Raw genomic sequence first — 15,261 nt, 5'->3', positions numbered from 1 at the left:
TTAGCATGACTGAACTATGACTATGCCAGTCCCCCTCCACCCTCCTGATGCTATTTTAGTGAGGGTGGTGCTCTGCTACTTGTTATGTCACTGGCTGCCAAGTAGGAATGGTATTTTGAACAATATTGGTTCATATAGGCTGGAAATAGACTCAATCAAGCAAACACAAACCTAAAAGCAGTGCATTTATTCATGTAAACAAAACATGTTACATTTCAATATAAATACTTTCGTTATTGTATACCGTAATACATTTTTAACATCTTAGGGGAAAAAAGAACAAACTGAACACAACATAGTACACTTAGTACACTATTACAAAGTGTGCATAGCAGACAGATTTGACGCCAAAATCAGAATTCTTCTTGTATATACTCAAGCAGCAAGGTCATTTCATGTTTTTTGAACATGAACATGAACATGACAAAAAAAATCTTCCTCCCAGCTCTCTTCAAGATCACTCTACCCGAAAGTGTCTGAAAAAGGCATGCTTTAACACAGGAATTGTCAGGGAAAGGCCTACTGAGCAGTCATATGCCCATCTCGGCACATACACACTGTGACAGATACAGTATGTGTTGTTTGAAATAGCGTCAACATTAAAAGCTGTGAATGTTGGTGGTGATGACACTAAATCAAGGTCACATCGCAGTAGGCCTACGTGCAGTTCCATTTTTTGGTAAGAGCTTTGAAATGTAACATGTGAGTTTCCTCTATAAGAACATGTAGTTGTATAGTACTTGGAGTTACAGTAAGAATATGTCTAGAGGTTACAGTTTACCATTAATGTGAAGTGGAAGTGACGTACGTCATCTAAACACTTTGGAGAAAGTTTGATCAAGTGCTTCAGCTACCTACATCCCTTTAAGTATTTTTTTAAATTACATCTCTCTGTCTTCTAAAATGGCGTGCAGTGTCCCAACATGTTTGATTCATTATTGAATTACACTTCAGATTGATAGAACTGAGTAAACAAGTAAACTTTTAAAAGCTCTCAGGACTTGAAGACACATTCTGTAGTAAAAGTAACATTGCATTTCTGTAGAGCAGAGATACAGAACATTTGGCTCGCGAGAATTCTATTCTGGATATCATTATTGTGTACATCATGGACTAGTATTTTTTAACATTATATCCAATGTCAAGGTTCCCAGGAAAAGGGGAATCTGTTGATGCAACACAGTACCATTGGCATATTGTTCTGAGGAATGAATTGAGTAACTTCAAGTGATGACAGTGGAAACCGCTTATTCCACAAGGAATGCAACATAATTTACAGACATTGACCTGAATAAAGGAATGCAACATAATTTACAGACACTGACACGTCAGTGTTTACAGACCATGCTGAAAGCTTGGGAAACGCAGTGTACTTGTAGTTGTAACGTGTGCAATGACATAACTGTCCTGTTCAACAGAACCAACTATGATCCGTATTCAGAAAGACAATGAGAAAAAAATAAGGACAATTGTTTTCTTCATCTTAGTTGCTGCAATCATAATAGCTGCGTTTAAAAAAAAAAAAATCCCACACACAAAAAAACTTGCTTCATGCCAAGAGTCTCTTCAGTTTCTGTCATGGGAAACGCTGACCTTTGTGCTTTGAGCGACATACACTATGAACGTAGACCTGAACGTGGTGACCCATGGAAAACATCTCCATTGGGAATACGAGTTGTGTATTCCTGAATCAAGACCGGAGCATTCCGGACCATCTCTTGGACATGTACCATGACAGCAGCATGAAGCTGCCTCTGCAGAACCAGCGGTCGGAACAGATTGACCGCCTCTGCCAACCGGAACATTTCAGGAACTCTGATTTCTTCTGGAAGCAAAGAGTTGCCGATGATGACATGACAGAGCCTCTTTTCCCGAATGCTTTTCTGAAGGAAACCAACAAGTTCTTCAAGTCTTTGGTCTAGGTTTTGTGGTCCCCATTCAGAAGGACGTTTAGCAAGCAACAAGTGAAGCAGTGCAGTTTTGAGGTGATAGTTAGTGAGGCCACATCTTCCGGTCAGGGCAGTCTGCTTTTTGTGGAGGAACGAAGCAATCTGCAGACATCGAATGTGGCAAGAATTGTCAGGAAGGCTCTTGGCTAGGTGCCTGAGCAGGTTTCTTTCGTACACGGAGAGGGAAAGGAGCCAGTGCGTGTCGGAGGAGGAGCTCTCACCACTGTCGTCTGTGGGGAATTGTGAGATCAAGTAGGCGTCTGTGTCCTCCAGCTGCACCACCGGGGTCAAGTTGAGAAGAACCACCTTGCCAGACCTGAGGCGGATCTTCAGGGCACCTGGGGAGTCAAGGTTCCGGAAGGTGAGCTCGAATTCGTACTTGTGCGAGATGCGAGCCCACGCTTTGGTCACAGAGATCTGGAACCACTTCATGACCTGGTCTTTGGACAGAACGTCTGCACCTTTGGAGCAGAGAAGCTCCTCAAGGCTGTGGTCGTCTTCTTTGGAGGGATCTGCACCGGCCCTGCTACTGTGGACCAGGCACAGCATGTCTTCGTTAGGACTGGCAGCGGACCCACACTGGCAGTTGGTGCAGCCCTGGCCCAATGTGGTCAGGCGGATCTGGCCACAGCCCTGCCACAAGTCTGGCGTCAAGTCGCCCGACGGGCCGCACCACACCTGGAACTGGTAGCAGTAGGGCTCAGGCGGGGAGAACGGCACGATGAGGTCGCACGTAAAGGGCTTGCACACGGCCCAGCTCTCAAATACGCTCCCCACCCCGACAAAGTCCTCCACTTCCATGTCGGCATCGCGGTCCCCTACACTTCTCATAGCTTCTAGCAGGTCATCAGCGAAGCCTTCCACGAACTCGCGTACCCTGCGGCTCTCGTGGGTCACCCCATGGAAACACGTTTCACAGAAGTTCACAAGAGCACCCTTCTCTAAAGCCAATCCTGTGCTGGTGGTACCTCCACCACCGAACCAGACCTCCTCATCTTCACTTTGCCCAGTGTCTGAGCTCTGGTATCCCACTTGACTTGATTTCTGTCTGCACATTTCGATGGTGAAGAAGACGATGAAGGAAAAGGTACTCCAGAAGTACCAGAAGTAGTCCGGCACAATGTCTGTGTCCTCCTCCGTGAAGAGCTCTTTCTCTAGCTGAGCCTGCTCAGCCTCCAGACGCTCCTGGTGTTCCTTCATGCGGGCCAGGAGGTCGTCCTCCTGGTCTGGGGCCGGCACCGTGCTGTTCTCAGGGAACAGTAAGGGGTGGTTGAGAATGGCCGCCGCCACCACCACGCAGAACCGGGCAATGGCCTCCTGCATCCTCACGGGTGAATCTGTGGAAAACGCAGGAAGGATTAACATTTATGAGCAGATAGCAACATGTACTACGAGTTTTTATCAAACAGTAATCATTATGAAAAGTAGGGGTTAGGCTAGCTCATCTTTGTGTGAGTCATTTTTATAGTGAGAGCACACATCTACACGTCTGTCTGTCTCTCTGTTTCTCTCTGTCATACACACACACACACACACACACACACACACACACACACACACACACACACACACACACACACATAAACACACACACAAACATAGGGCTGTTTTAAATAACTCGACCACCCCCAACGCAAACATCAGATCTGCTCAAGTATGTGCTCTGAAAAGGGAAGGAAGTGGAATAACGCGTAGTTAAACCGTTGAAGTTCAGCAGTGCAACGATAACTTCACATAGGCTGATAATGTTTCCACACTAATTAGGCACTAGGTGTTAGATCCAGAGCTTCAGACATACCATTACTGGTGTATTACAGCACTATGATCTTTCAGTTTACACACCAGTAATTCCACAATTATTATAATGAAGTAGGCCTAGAAGAGTGGGACTTCTACTTTACTTAATACACCTCTAGTTAATATCACATCATTTTAATTTGTATTTTCTTACTACTTCTACTACTAAAAGAGATAGACTTCAGCCATCGAGGAAACACTGAAATACATTAGAACATCAGCCGTTTCCTCTGTCACTTTGAAAATGTAACTGTGCTCCAGGAAGGAAATTATGCAATTGTTCTCATTGCACAAATTCAATCTAGCAAAAATGAAATGAAAAGACAAAGATCATCTCATTATCTCAGATGCACAAAAATAGGCCTATAACTTAGGCCTACATAGCCTAGGATGTTGACAAAGTACACATTCAAAATCCTATTTTAAAAGGATATAGGTCTACGAGTTTTATGTTGGGTAGGTTGAAAAGGGTAACAAAAAACTTTTAAAAACAGAAATGTGTTTGCTCTACAACCTGGTGGAATGGCTATGCCTAATGGTAGGCTGTAGACACAGTTGTGACTGCCACTGCAAAAGAACAACAATGTGATAGGCATGTGGAGAGTGTTACAGGAGCAGTGGAAACCACAGTCAGTGGAAACCACAGAAAGCAAAAAAATAAATTAGGCTGTTTGGGGTTTTATTCCACGTGTCTACAAAGTTTTATTTAGACTATGTTTCCGAGGAAACTAGCCACTCATACGTATGTATGTGGGACTGGGGATAGGCTATTGCCAAAGCGGAAAAGTAACGATATGCCGCCACAGTGTCATCCGACCACCGCTGGGATGCAAATGAATAGTTTGGCTGCCTGCAATACTTCACTTTTAGTCAACTACACGGTTCAAATAACTATTTAAATACATGCAGCGCCTTTTTAGACATAGTAGACTATAACAGATATCTGTTGTCAGATGTCTGGTGACGCGCAAGTTCTCAACTAGAACTGATCTGCTCCAACCACTTCTGGAAAGTCGGTTTGTGTACTCGAATAAAATTCAGAGAAATGATTAACACACCTGATCCGGAGGCGAACTATCGCATTATCCGACAAGAACGAGCCTACATGTCCGTCTCGCTGGAATAGAGGAAGTTCGCGCCATCATGTCACTTGTACCGTTTCTTTTCTTGGTTCACGTTGCGCTTTTCGTTTCCTCAGTTGGTTAGGAACGCCTCTTTTACGCACAACTTGGACTCGCAGTCCACGTGAGACGTTCCTCCCTGTTCCTAGGACCAAGGCAAATTCTGGTATCTGGTTACAGCTGTGGTAGTCAGCTGCACTCAGACCAACCCACGTCTCTTCCGAAAACGAAATGTGTGATTCATTGTAGATGTCTCGTTGCTGGGTTACTAGTCTCTCTAGCCTACAGAAATGTTTGTGTGGTTTTGAGTTTGGACTTGCTGCTCTTTTAGGTTACATGGAGCTGATGCCACCTTTGAAATCATGCCATCTTTAGTTAAGATTCAGATCAGAATTCCTTTCAGTCAAGTCTTAAATACTTGAACCCTACAGTGATTGGAATGCTGCTGGGCTGCCATGTCTGAAAACACAGTAGGCCTATTTGATACAAATCATTAGGCTACTTTCTTGGAATAGATAAGAACTCCAATTGTACTCAGAGGACATGTAGGCCTATGTGTATTTTTTCAATGTAATAAACAATATCAAATGTGACTGTCACAGATAGTAAGGTCTAGTCATTCAAATGAAGAGAATGAGCTAGTACACACAATGATAGTAAATAGTTCTTTATCACAGATAGACCTACACACACACACACACACACACACACACACACACACACACACACACACACACACACACACACACACACACACACACACACACACACACACACACACACACACACACACACACACACACATAGTGTAGTAGCAGTAGAGCATCAGGAAGTGAAGTGTCAGAGTTGAAGCTGTGTCACTGTTTCCGGAGAGTGCCGTCACAGACGGTCATACCCTAAGAACCTCTCTGGTACAGTTCTGAGTGGCCACGGCAGAGACTGTTCCTAGTTGGTTTACTCGTGGTGGGTCGGTCATGACAGATGACCATGAACTCTAAATTCAATTACCATCACCAGCAGTTGGCCTGTCTGGCCTTGGGCCTTGCCATTCGTAAAATAGTACATATGGGCTAGTTGTAGGCAATGTAGGCATACATCGAAAATGTAGGCCTAATTAGATGACTAATAGGCTACTGTAGAAATAAAGCCATGTAAAGTACAAGACCGTTTCAGTGCCATTTTGTTTAGTATGGTTAGACATTGTGACTTTGTGTTTTGATTTGAATGATGAAAAGTGAAATGATGATGAAAAGTACACTTTCTACCTGTAAAGCATATGGTTTAATACCTAAAACTCAATCATATTTTCAGCATCCTAAATGGGGTATACCCTGCATCTGGGATTCTGGATTGGTGGTGAATACTCACGTTGTACATGTTGGTGCAAGTGTCATTTTATGCAAGGTACCATCTGTAAATAGTGAGGCATGAAGCTCTATCTTCCTTTTATACAGGAATTGTTTTATAGAGTAGCATTCCACTGAAAGTCAACATGGAAGAAATTAAAAGGGATTTTAAACAAAAAGTTAGGGTTTATTTGTGTAATGAAATAGAAAACTGGGAGACTAGGTCTCCTGGGAGACTGTGTTTGCATAGGCCTGTATAATTAGTATACAGTACTACTGTATGTAGGCCTATGTGCTGCATGTGTATAGAAGGTCTGGTCCTCTTGTACCAGGAACCATGTTGAAAAAAATGTGTTAACACTTTCACATGCTAGTCCTTGAATCCTCTTGTGTCATTCTGTAACCAAACCAAATCAAAATCAAGCATCCCTCTCTATATGGGATGTTGTTCTTAACTAATCTTCAACTTCAACTTCAACTTCAACTTCAACTGCCCTTTGTGGTAGGCCTATATTTTTTGTTTCTGGTCACTTCTGCTTTTTCCTTTGTTTACGTCAAAGATGAGTCAGCCACATGATGGTAGTGTTATCTTCCACAGAAAGTTCTTAATTTTGCAATGTGTATGATAATAGGGCTATTATGGGTTAGGCGTCTTTATCTCCACAAAAGGAGAAATTTGTCTCAGAGATCAGGGAGGTTGCCACATCACAACAAACACAAAACGTTACACAAACAGAGCAATACACCATGACATCAAACAGAAAAGTACAGACACTGACACAGATGCTCTTAATTATCCTGAACCATATTCACATCACTGCACATCCCCTGCATCATACATTTCACTGTTAATAAATGCTCCAGGGTTTCCTCCAGCACTTTGTAGTTAAGGCAGCCACCATAACCACATCTACCGCCTTATAGGTCATCCAAATATATAAAGATTTAGTTTTTTTTCTGAATCTAATTTCTAAGTTTGCTTTACAAAAGTTTTATAAGATTTTTATTTAGGGAGATTGATATATTTCATATGAAACTGCACAACATTTCCAATCATGATGGTACATGTCTCTGATACAGCTAACCCTCCGCCTCCAACTGACTTTTTGTGAGAAACACTGTATCTGTATCAACTCATCCTTCCAAAATCACGGCTCATAAAAAAGTAGCTTTCATACAGCCATCAGCCACCCATAGTGCAACACTGATCAGCTGTACTCTGTTTGTGCTGTACCTACTGTACCATCTGTACCATTTGACACCAGGACTGGACTGAGACAAAAAATGGACAGGGTATTTCCCCCAGTCCCCTGAGGACCATCTGCAGGGAAGTGATGTGTTGATTCGGGAAAAACAAAAGGTCGTCTCTACCAAGCGCATTGTATGCTACGTAGTTTTCATTCATCCGCTTATGGTGCCCGTCCATTCATCAGTTTGACACAAGCTGTACCAACGCATTCAATTCATTTTCAATGACGGTGCCCACTGCCCATCCATTTGTCAGTTTGACACAAGCCATACCAACGCATTCAATTCATTTTCAATGAAATGCGGCAGATCGTCGTTTACGGACTCGCAAAGCATGTTGGGATTCCGGCACAGCGAGCGTGGGTACGGTGGCACATCAAAAAGTTGAGCTCTCCCGAAAGTTATGCAAATAGCCACGGCTGACGGACTGCGTTACCTAATGACTGTTGAGCACATGAAGATGTCCCATGATACCTGTGGTCATCACGAAGGTGCATTTCCCTCCGTAAACGTAGATTATTGACATTTATCGAACTTTTGGATGTACCAAATATAGACTACCAGTAACCAGCATCTATCATGCATGTGCTTATGATGCCTGGGTTCAACTGATTACGACCATAAGCATAATAACACGTGGTCAAGCTGTGTGTGAAAAAAAAACATGTGCCGAGGTCGGTAAGAGCATATTGAGCTGTAATTTAGGGGCAGTTGGTTTGCTTTATCGATAAAAACGGCTAGAAATGTAGATTGATATACTTCCTGTATATAACTCCCGGGCCACGCGAGCTGTAGTAGCAGTGCGTCGACACTGGGGGTATCCAATACGTCAAGCTGCGATAATGTAACGCAGTAATGGATGGGCGGCCTTAGGATGCCCCAGTGTTAGTGGATGCCCCAGTACTGGATGCCCCAGTACTGGATGCCCCAGTACTGGATGCCCCAGTACTGGATGCCCCAGTACTGGATGCCCCAGTACTGGATGCCCCAGTACTGGATGCCCCAGTACTGGATGCCCCAGTACTGGATGCCCCAGTATTGGATACCCCAGTGTCGACGCACTGCTACTACAGCTCGCGTGGCCCGGGAGTTATATACAGGAAGTATATCAATCTACATTTCTAGCCATTTTTTCGATATAGCAAACCAACTGCCCCTAAATTACAGTTCAATATGCTCTTACCAACCTCGGCACATGTGTTTTTTTCACACACAACTTGACCTCGTGTTGTTATGCTTGGTCGAAATCGAACATAATCATTTGAACCCAGGCATCATAAGCACATGCAACATAAATGCTTGTAGTCTATATTTTGTACATCCAAAAGTTCGATAGATGTCAAAAATCTACTTTTACGGAGGGAAATGCACCTTCGTGATGACCACAGGTATCATGGGACATCTTCATGTGCTCAACAGTCATTGGGTAACGCAGTCCGTCAGCCGCTGCTATTTGCATAACTTTCGGGAGAGCTCAACTTTTTGACGGGCCACCGGACCCACGCTCGCCGTGCCGGAATCCCAACATGCTTTGCGAGTCCGTTAACGACGATCTGCCGCATTTCATTGAAAATGAATTGAATGCGTTGGTACGGCTTGCGTCAAACTGACGAATTGATGGACACCTGAACCTTCTGATATACGTAGGTAGGGTTTGTTGTGATGGTATCCTGCCTGTTTGAAGTTATACCAGGGTCAAAATAGACTTACAATGCTTGTTGGATGGCTATCATCGTGGAAAACTACAACAAATAATAGTTCCTTCATTTGAACTCTGAGCTCATGAAATCTATGAGGTGAAATTGGTTGAGCAATTTTTTTGCGAAATATTTCCTGTTTAAACCCCATTATAAATACTCTCACCAGACATCACCCTCTGAGTTTTGCCTGGACTGACTCACAGGAACAACAATTATCAGGTTACATATTCACTTTCTATTGAGATATTGATAGGACCTAGGCCTACTTTGTTTATTTATTATTATTACTGTCTTACCATGCTATCTTTTCTCTTGAAATCATCTATTTTCTCATGTAGGCTAGTTGTATTTAATATGTAATAATTAATGTAATGAATATAAATGACAATTAATAACGAATATACATTTATATTGTTGTGTTTCGTTTTGTTTTACAGAATCACAGATAATCTTGAAGGAAAATGGAAGTCCTCTACAATCAAACTTCAGAATATTTCAACTCCACAATGGTTGAATACTTGCATTCGCGTATGGATGGGGTGATTTGGGCAATATCTTGCATTGCTTTCCCTATAGTCTGTGCAGCGATATATGGCTTGTCCTGTCTGACCACATCTGACCACCACGTTTCATCCATCTGTGTCATAAATCTTCTTCTCTCTGATATGTTGCAAATCTGTTCAAAGCCAGTCTGGCACTTAATACCCATATCAAGTGTAATGCATTTGGTTCTCTATGCAGTGTATTCAATTGGTCTGATGGCTAGCATATGCTTTATGTTGTGCATCGCTGCAGAGAGGTACGTTTTGATTGTTTATCCTCTTTGGTACCGCCGGAACCGCACCAAAAACAAGTCCATATTGGCGGTTTTGTTGGTATGGATAATGGCTCCCGTTGTCATACTAATAATATCGTTGGCTCTCATCAGTGGAGCAGTTGATCACGGAGTCCTGTATCCAAGCTTCATCGTGTTTTACCTTCTACCATACCCCCCAATCATATTTTTCACTGTGGGAACGTGGCGTGCTCTGTCCTGTACCAAATCAGTGCCGCCACAGGAGCAGAAAAGGATCATGGGAACTCTGGTCCTAGTTCTGGTCATCTACACATTCTTCTTTCTGCCTTTCGTCATCCTGATGCTGGCTTTGGCCATTTCACCCAACCTCCTCAATGACCCGCGCGTGCAGACTTATGGTTCTCTGGTGGACATTCTCCTGTCCTTGAACCCCATAGTGGATCCCTTTCTCTACGTGGTCATGAGGAGAGATGCGAAGGAGATGCTGACCAACATGGTCTGCTGCTGTAAGAAAAGGAGAAAGACTGACACAGAGACCTCACTAACACTTTAGCCAGGGAGGCTGAAAGAAGGGGGGGGGGGGGGGGGTCAGTTGTCCCGGCCGGGCCAGGGACAGGGGAGGGGGACAGGTCTCCCGACTTTGCCCTGGGCCCTGCCAAAGCTGTCATACAATATCTTAACTTGAAGATATTGTATGTTTTCATATTAAGTTTAACTATTATTCTTATCTAAGATGTGTGTTCAGAGAGATTGCTCTCTGCTGTATGCTTCTACTTTGATTGTACAGTTTACTGACATAAGTGAAGTAACCTAGACCTTACAAAAACCTTAGCTGGCTCCTGATGTTGGACATAACTCGAAGATATTGTTTTTCATGTTTTACTTTTTATATGTGTTTAAGGAGACATCGCTTTTTGTTGTATATTTCTTCTTTGATTATACAGTTTATTGACACGTACGTGATGTATGTATGACATGTTCAATGTGACATTTTTACTTATAAACAAAAAAAATATGAATCTTTTTGTGTAATTCTGTCTGAATAAGGCGTCACATTTCTCACACAAGTCACACACTACTGTATCGCCCGGTATGTCTCCATCTTGGCAAATGATAATACTCAACATCTCTCTCTCCCTGCGTGTGTGTGTGTGTGTGTGTGTGTGTGTGTGTGTGTGTGTGTGTGTGTGTGTGTGTGTGTGTGTGTGTGTGTGTGTGTGTGTGTTGTATTGAGAAAACATATTCAGTTTCAGCAGAAAGTTGTGGTACAGAGAGCACACAATCTAGTAATATTAACAAGTCCGACAGGTGGACAAAGATGCGTCCGTCTATGCACTGCTGCCTTGTGGACACAGGAGGGAATAACAATTGAAAGAAAGCGTTTCAGACGGACGGATGGACCGACGGACATACCCTCTTATAGAGAAGCTAGGACGCATCTAAAAAACACAATGGCACAAAATCAACTGAACTGATGAATCATAGTGAGAAAAAACATATTTAGCCTTTTATGTCTGGACACCTAATGGGCATATAGTTAGGCAGCCTTTAGTAGGTGTTGTAAGTAGTATTATTTATTTATTATTCATCAAGAAAACATTACGTACATAGCATCCAGTGAATGTACACGCCAGAGTGAGTGAAACATGGATTCAGCATTTAATGTTTGAACAACTTATAGCCATATAGGCAGGCTCAGAGCCATAAAAAAGATTTGCTAACTCTTAGGAACAGGGTTTAAATGTTAGCTACTAATTCATGGCTGATGGCTGTCTATGAAAGTGACTTATAAGGCCCTGCCATGGCCAACTGGTAGGGCACTCGCCTACCATGCAGCTGACCCGGGTTCAATTCCCGGCCTGGGTCCTTTGCCGATCCCACCCCGTCTTTCTCCCAATTCGCCTCCTGTCCACCTCTCACACTGTCCTATCAAATAAAATTTACAAAAAAGTGACTTTTAAGACATGTGCTAAGGTAGGCTATATACTTATTTTCCTGATTCATGTTGCGCTCCCTGTTTCCTCAGCTAGTTAGGAGCGATTCTGGATGTCGCAGTCCATGTGAGATGCTCCAGCTCCTATGTGTAGGGCCTAGGCGGATTCTGGTTACAGATATGGTAGCAGCTGTATGGGGCACCTAAGTCACGCCCTCTACTTCCTGGTTCATGGGGCAGAGGGAGTCAAAAAATGATTACTGGGCTTGAAAATGAGTGATTTTTGGATTTGTGGTGCATAGGTGGAGGTCCAAGGTTTGGATTGGTGTCAAAAAACCTCATTTTCAAGTCCAATAATTCTTTTTTGAATCCCCCTGCCCCATGAACCAGGAAGTAGAGGCCGTGACTTAGGTGCCCCATACAGACCAACCGACGTCTCTTCCGAAAACAAAATGTGTGATTCATTTTAGCTGACTTGTTGCTAGTGTAACCACCAGGGGGCGCTACTGAGCGCAAAACACCTTTTAACCTCTTAATTGCCTTAATGCAGGCTGTTCGTGTAAAGGAACAATTGGGGCTGATGTAATCAAAAATACAAATTTTATTGACAACACATACGAATCAAGACATACAATAAATAGTGGCCACTAGGGCATGCAGCAATAACTTGAAGACAGACAGTGGTTAAGTGGACACCAAACAGGTGTAGTTCATGCAATAGTCACACAGGTGATCACTTCAAACATAGAAAATAATAAAAGGGTAGGCCTACACACATTGATCACACCACTGTATATTGCACACAATATTCACGGCACCCCAGTTTAGTAAGTAATTGCAAACACTATTGACAGTTTGTACACTACACACGTGTTGCACTGCAAACCCACACTGTCCTCAAACAAATATATTGCACATTGCCCTAGATGGTTAAATAGACAAACACAGACAACATGTACACAAAGTGCACACTCACTCATACACACACACGCACGCGCACACACACACACTCAAGCAGGAGACGAAAGACGGGTGTAACACTGCGCTGGGCCACGTCGTGGCTCACCGATTGGCTGTCGGCCCAAAAGTAGCCTACTGCGCAGTAACTCTAATTAAAACCCGTACTGAGGGGAGTGTCCCACCAAACTCAAAAGAAAATACAAACAAAATAAACGAAGGAAAAACAGTGGCTGTGGCTCCTAAAATGATCCTCCTGAAATAGAGAAAGCATCAGGTTGTAACATCATGCTTGGTGAATTAGTGAGACCTTAAGACACGACTAAAACTAAAATAAGGAAATGCGCACCTCAGGACTGGAGAGAGACGCGCGCTCACCGGCCGCCTGTCAGTGACTGGGCTGCGTTCTTGGGCTACAATGCAAACACAATAGCCAGCCAAGTCAGGCAAGACATCTCGAGAAATTATACAGCGGAAGCAGAGACAAGACTGAGTCAGGGAACTTACATTGAGACCGGTGCAGTTAAATGTTGATTAAACTTCCCAATGAAGTTGTTACAATGCAGCGCAGGAGGGGTTAACGCGAGCGCCCGTGCTTCTGTAGGAAGGATTAAATGCGCGTGTCGGCAGCTCAGTGCAGTATCTGCCAACAAACCAGGGCAGAGGTAAGGGTCAGTGATGCAAACAACCATCCGATGGTTAGCCAAGGCGAAATACAAATCAAAACTTACATCAGCTGCGATCCAGACACTTCCCGTGTTACTCAGGGTTCACCCAGCAAACTCCCAAAAGACAACGTAGGCACCTTGCATGCGGCTTAATGATCGATAAGCCCCAAATTGCTACAAGACAAACAAACGTGAGATCAACCATGTGAAATTACGACACGGGCAAGACAAGCGCCTAGAAGGAATAACCTTACCTCACGTTTTCGCACTACCGACACAAACTTCCAACTTCACGGGCCGCACAGCAAACAAACAACCTCCTGGCTCCCTGCACCACCAACAAAGCAATCTTTGGCAAGCTCCCGCCACCATTTGTAATGACATGCCACCTGTGCCACCTAATTACGCTCGGCACGCAATTGGCTTGCGTCACCACCCGAAGTGGCACCTCCTACACAGCACTACGCTCTGCCCGCTACACTAGGTTACTATAATCTCTCTAGCCTACCGAAATGTTAGTGTGGTTCTCTTTCTAATATTTTCTCGGTATCTCACTATGGGAGACGCCCACAGCAGGCTTGTACGAAATTCCGAATGGAAAGAATTTCAATTCAAAATAATGCCATAATACGAACACTAGGTGGTGCCATTACCTTGAATTTCTTTGAATTTAAGCTACACCACCCATTGAAAGTACATAGAACACCACCCACTTAGTGTTCGTGTTATGGCATTACTTTGAATGAAAATTCTTTCCATTCAGAATTTCGTACAAGCCTGGCCCACAGGCGTGGCTCCGACTACGGAAGCACTAAAGACACCAGACCAATCACAGCTGTGATAGGGAGGGGCCCGCCCCTTTCAATAAAACCCTTGTATCACGCTGGAATAATTATTCAACCCTCTCTTCCCAGTGAGGACTACTCGACAAGCACAGAGCTAAAGCGTTACAGAGGGCTCTCTTGCAAGAGCTACAAGAAAGATTTAGCTAACGCGTCACGGCGAGCTAACCCCTGCGTCTTAACTGACCAAAAAGATGACCAGTTCAAAGACTAGTGCTAATAAAGTGGACGAGGACTCAACCCCTCACTCCTGCCCGGCCAGGTGTGGGTCCATGATCTCACCAGAGGATCCACACTCTATGGGTGCATCCCAATATGTGACCTTGCCTCCTCCACTTGCCTCCTCCACTTGCTTCTGGTCATGATGACATCACTGACAACAGCATTATATTTCAATATCTTGCAAAAGCTCAATTGTAAAGTCTTTTTCTCATTTGCAATTGGGATGGTGAATGAAAAACAGTCCCTCAAAAGTTGTTGTGGCGAGGCTGACAGCTGGGAAACTTTATCGTTTTCTCCACGGAGGAGGGGCCAGGAGGCGGGACGAGGAGACAAGCACAAGTGGAGGAGGCAAGGACACATATTGGGATGCACCCTATGTGCATAATGTGAATGGGATAAAGCACGTTCCTTGAGCATCGTCTGCATGTGGCCTGTGCGTTTTAGGAGGATCCTAGTCTGGCTAGTGCCCCTCTCACAGAGGCTCGCTGGGAAAGACCAGTTTTTGACAGAAAATTATATTGCTCAACAAGTTGTCAAACCCAAATAAATCCACGCTCCTCTAGCTGTATTCAGCACAGGGCACAGAGACTGATTTTTTTTGCAACTTTAATACAGAGTGTTTTAATCTGGCCTCTGGTGCACTCAATGAGTCCACCACCAGAGGGCCATACAAGACAATAAA

General features: G+C 43.8%; 2 protein-coding genes across 2 annotated transcripts; one reads left to right on the top strand and one right to left on the bottom strand.

Moving 5' to 3' along the window:
• Window positions 1-183: 183 nt before the first annotated feature.
• Window positions 184-4,925, bottom strand: itprip (inositol 1,4,5-trisphosphate receptor interacting protein). The gene is made up of 2 exons (XM_063191905.1): window positions 4,805-4,925; window positions 184-3,286 (listed from the first exon to the last, which is right to left on the bottom strand). The coding sequence occupies exon 2, from the start codon at window positions 3,270-3,272 to the stop codon at window positions 1,617-1,619; it is 1,656 nt and encodes a 551-aa protein (XP_063047975.1). The 5' UTR covers window positions 3,273-3,286; window positions 4,805-4,925; the 3' UTR covers window positions 184-1,616.
• Window positions 4,926-9,276: 4,351 nt separating this feature from the next.
• Window positions 9,277-10,510, top strand: LOC134441742 (adrenocorticotropic hormone receptor-like). The gene is made up of 2 exons (XM_063192136.1): window positions 9,277-9,380; window positions 9,599-10,510. Exon 2 carries the CDS (start codon window positions 9,623-9,625, stop codon window positions 10,508-10,510), a length of 888 nt encoding a protein of 295 aa, XP_063048206.1. The 5' UTR covers window positions 9,277-9,380; window positions 9,599-9,622.
• The last annotated feature ends 4,751 nt before the right edge of the window (window positions 10,511-15,261 follow it).

Source organism: Engraulis encrasicolus, chromosome 24 (assembly GCF_034702125.1).
Source record: "Engraulis encrasicolus isolate BLACKSEA-1 chromosome 24, IST_EnEncr_1.0, whole genome shotgun sequence".
NCBI lineage: Eukaryota > Metazoa > Chordata > Actinopteri > Clupeiformes > Engraulidae > Engraulis > Engraulis encrasicolus.
The sequence above is the reverse complement of the archived record's forward strand: the minus strand, read 5'-3'. Positions and strand labels throughout refer to the sequence as shown.

Bases quoted from the DNA above. Each gene is read 5' to 3' on its own strand.
- itprip (XM_063191905.1), bottom strand. From the start codon at position 3,272: ATGCAGGAGGCCATTGCCCGGTTCTGCGTGGTGGTGGCGGCGGCCATT.
- LOC134441742 (XM_063192136.1), top strand. From the start codon at position 9,623: ATGGAAGTCCTCTACAATCAAACTTCAGAATATTTCAACTCCACAATG.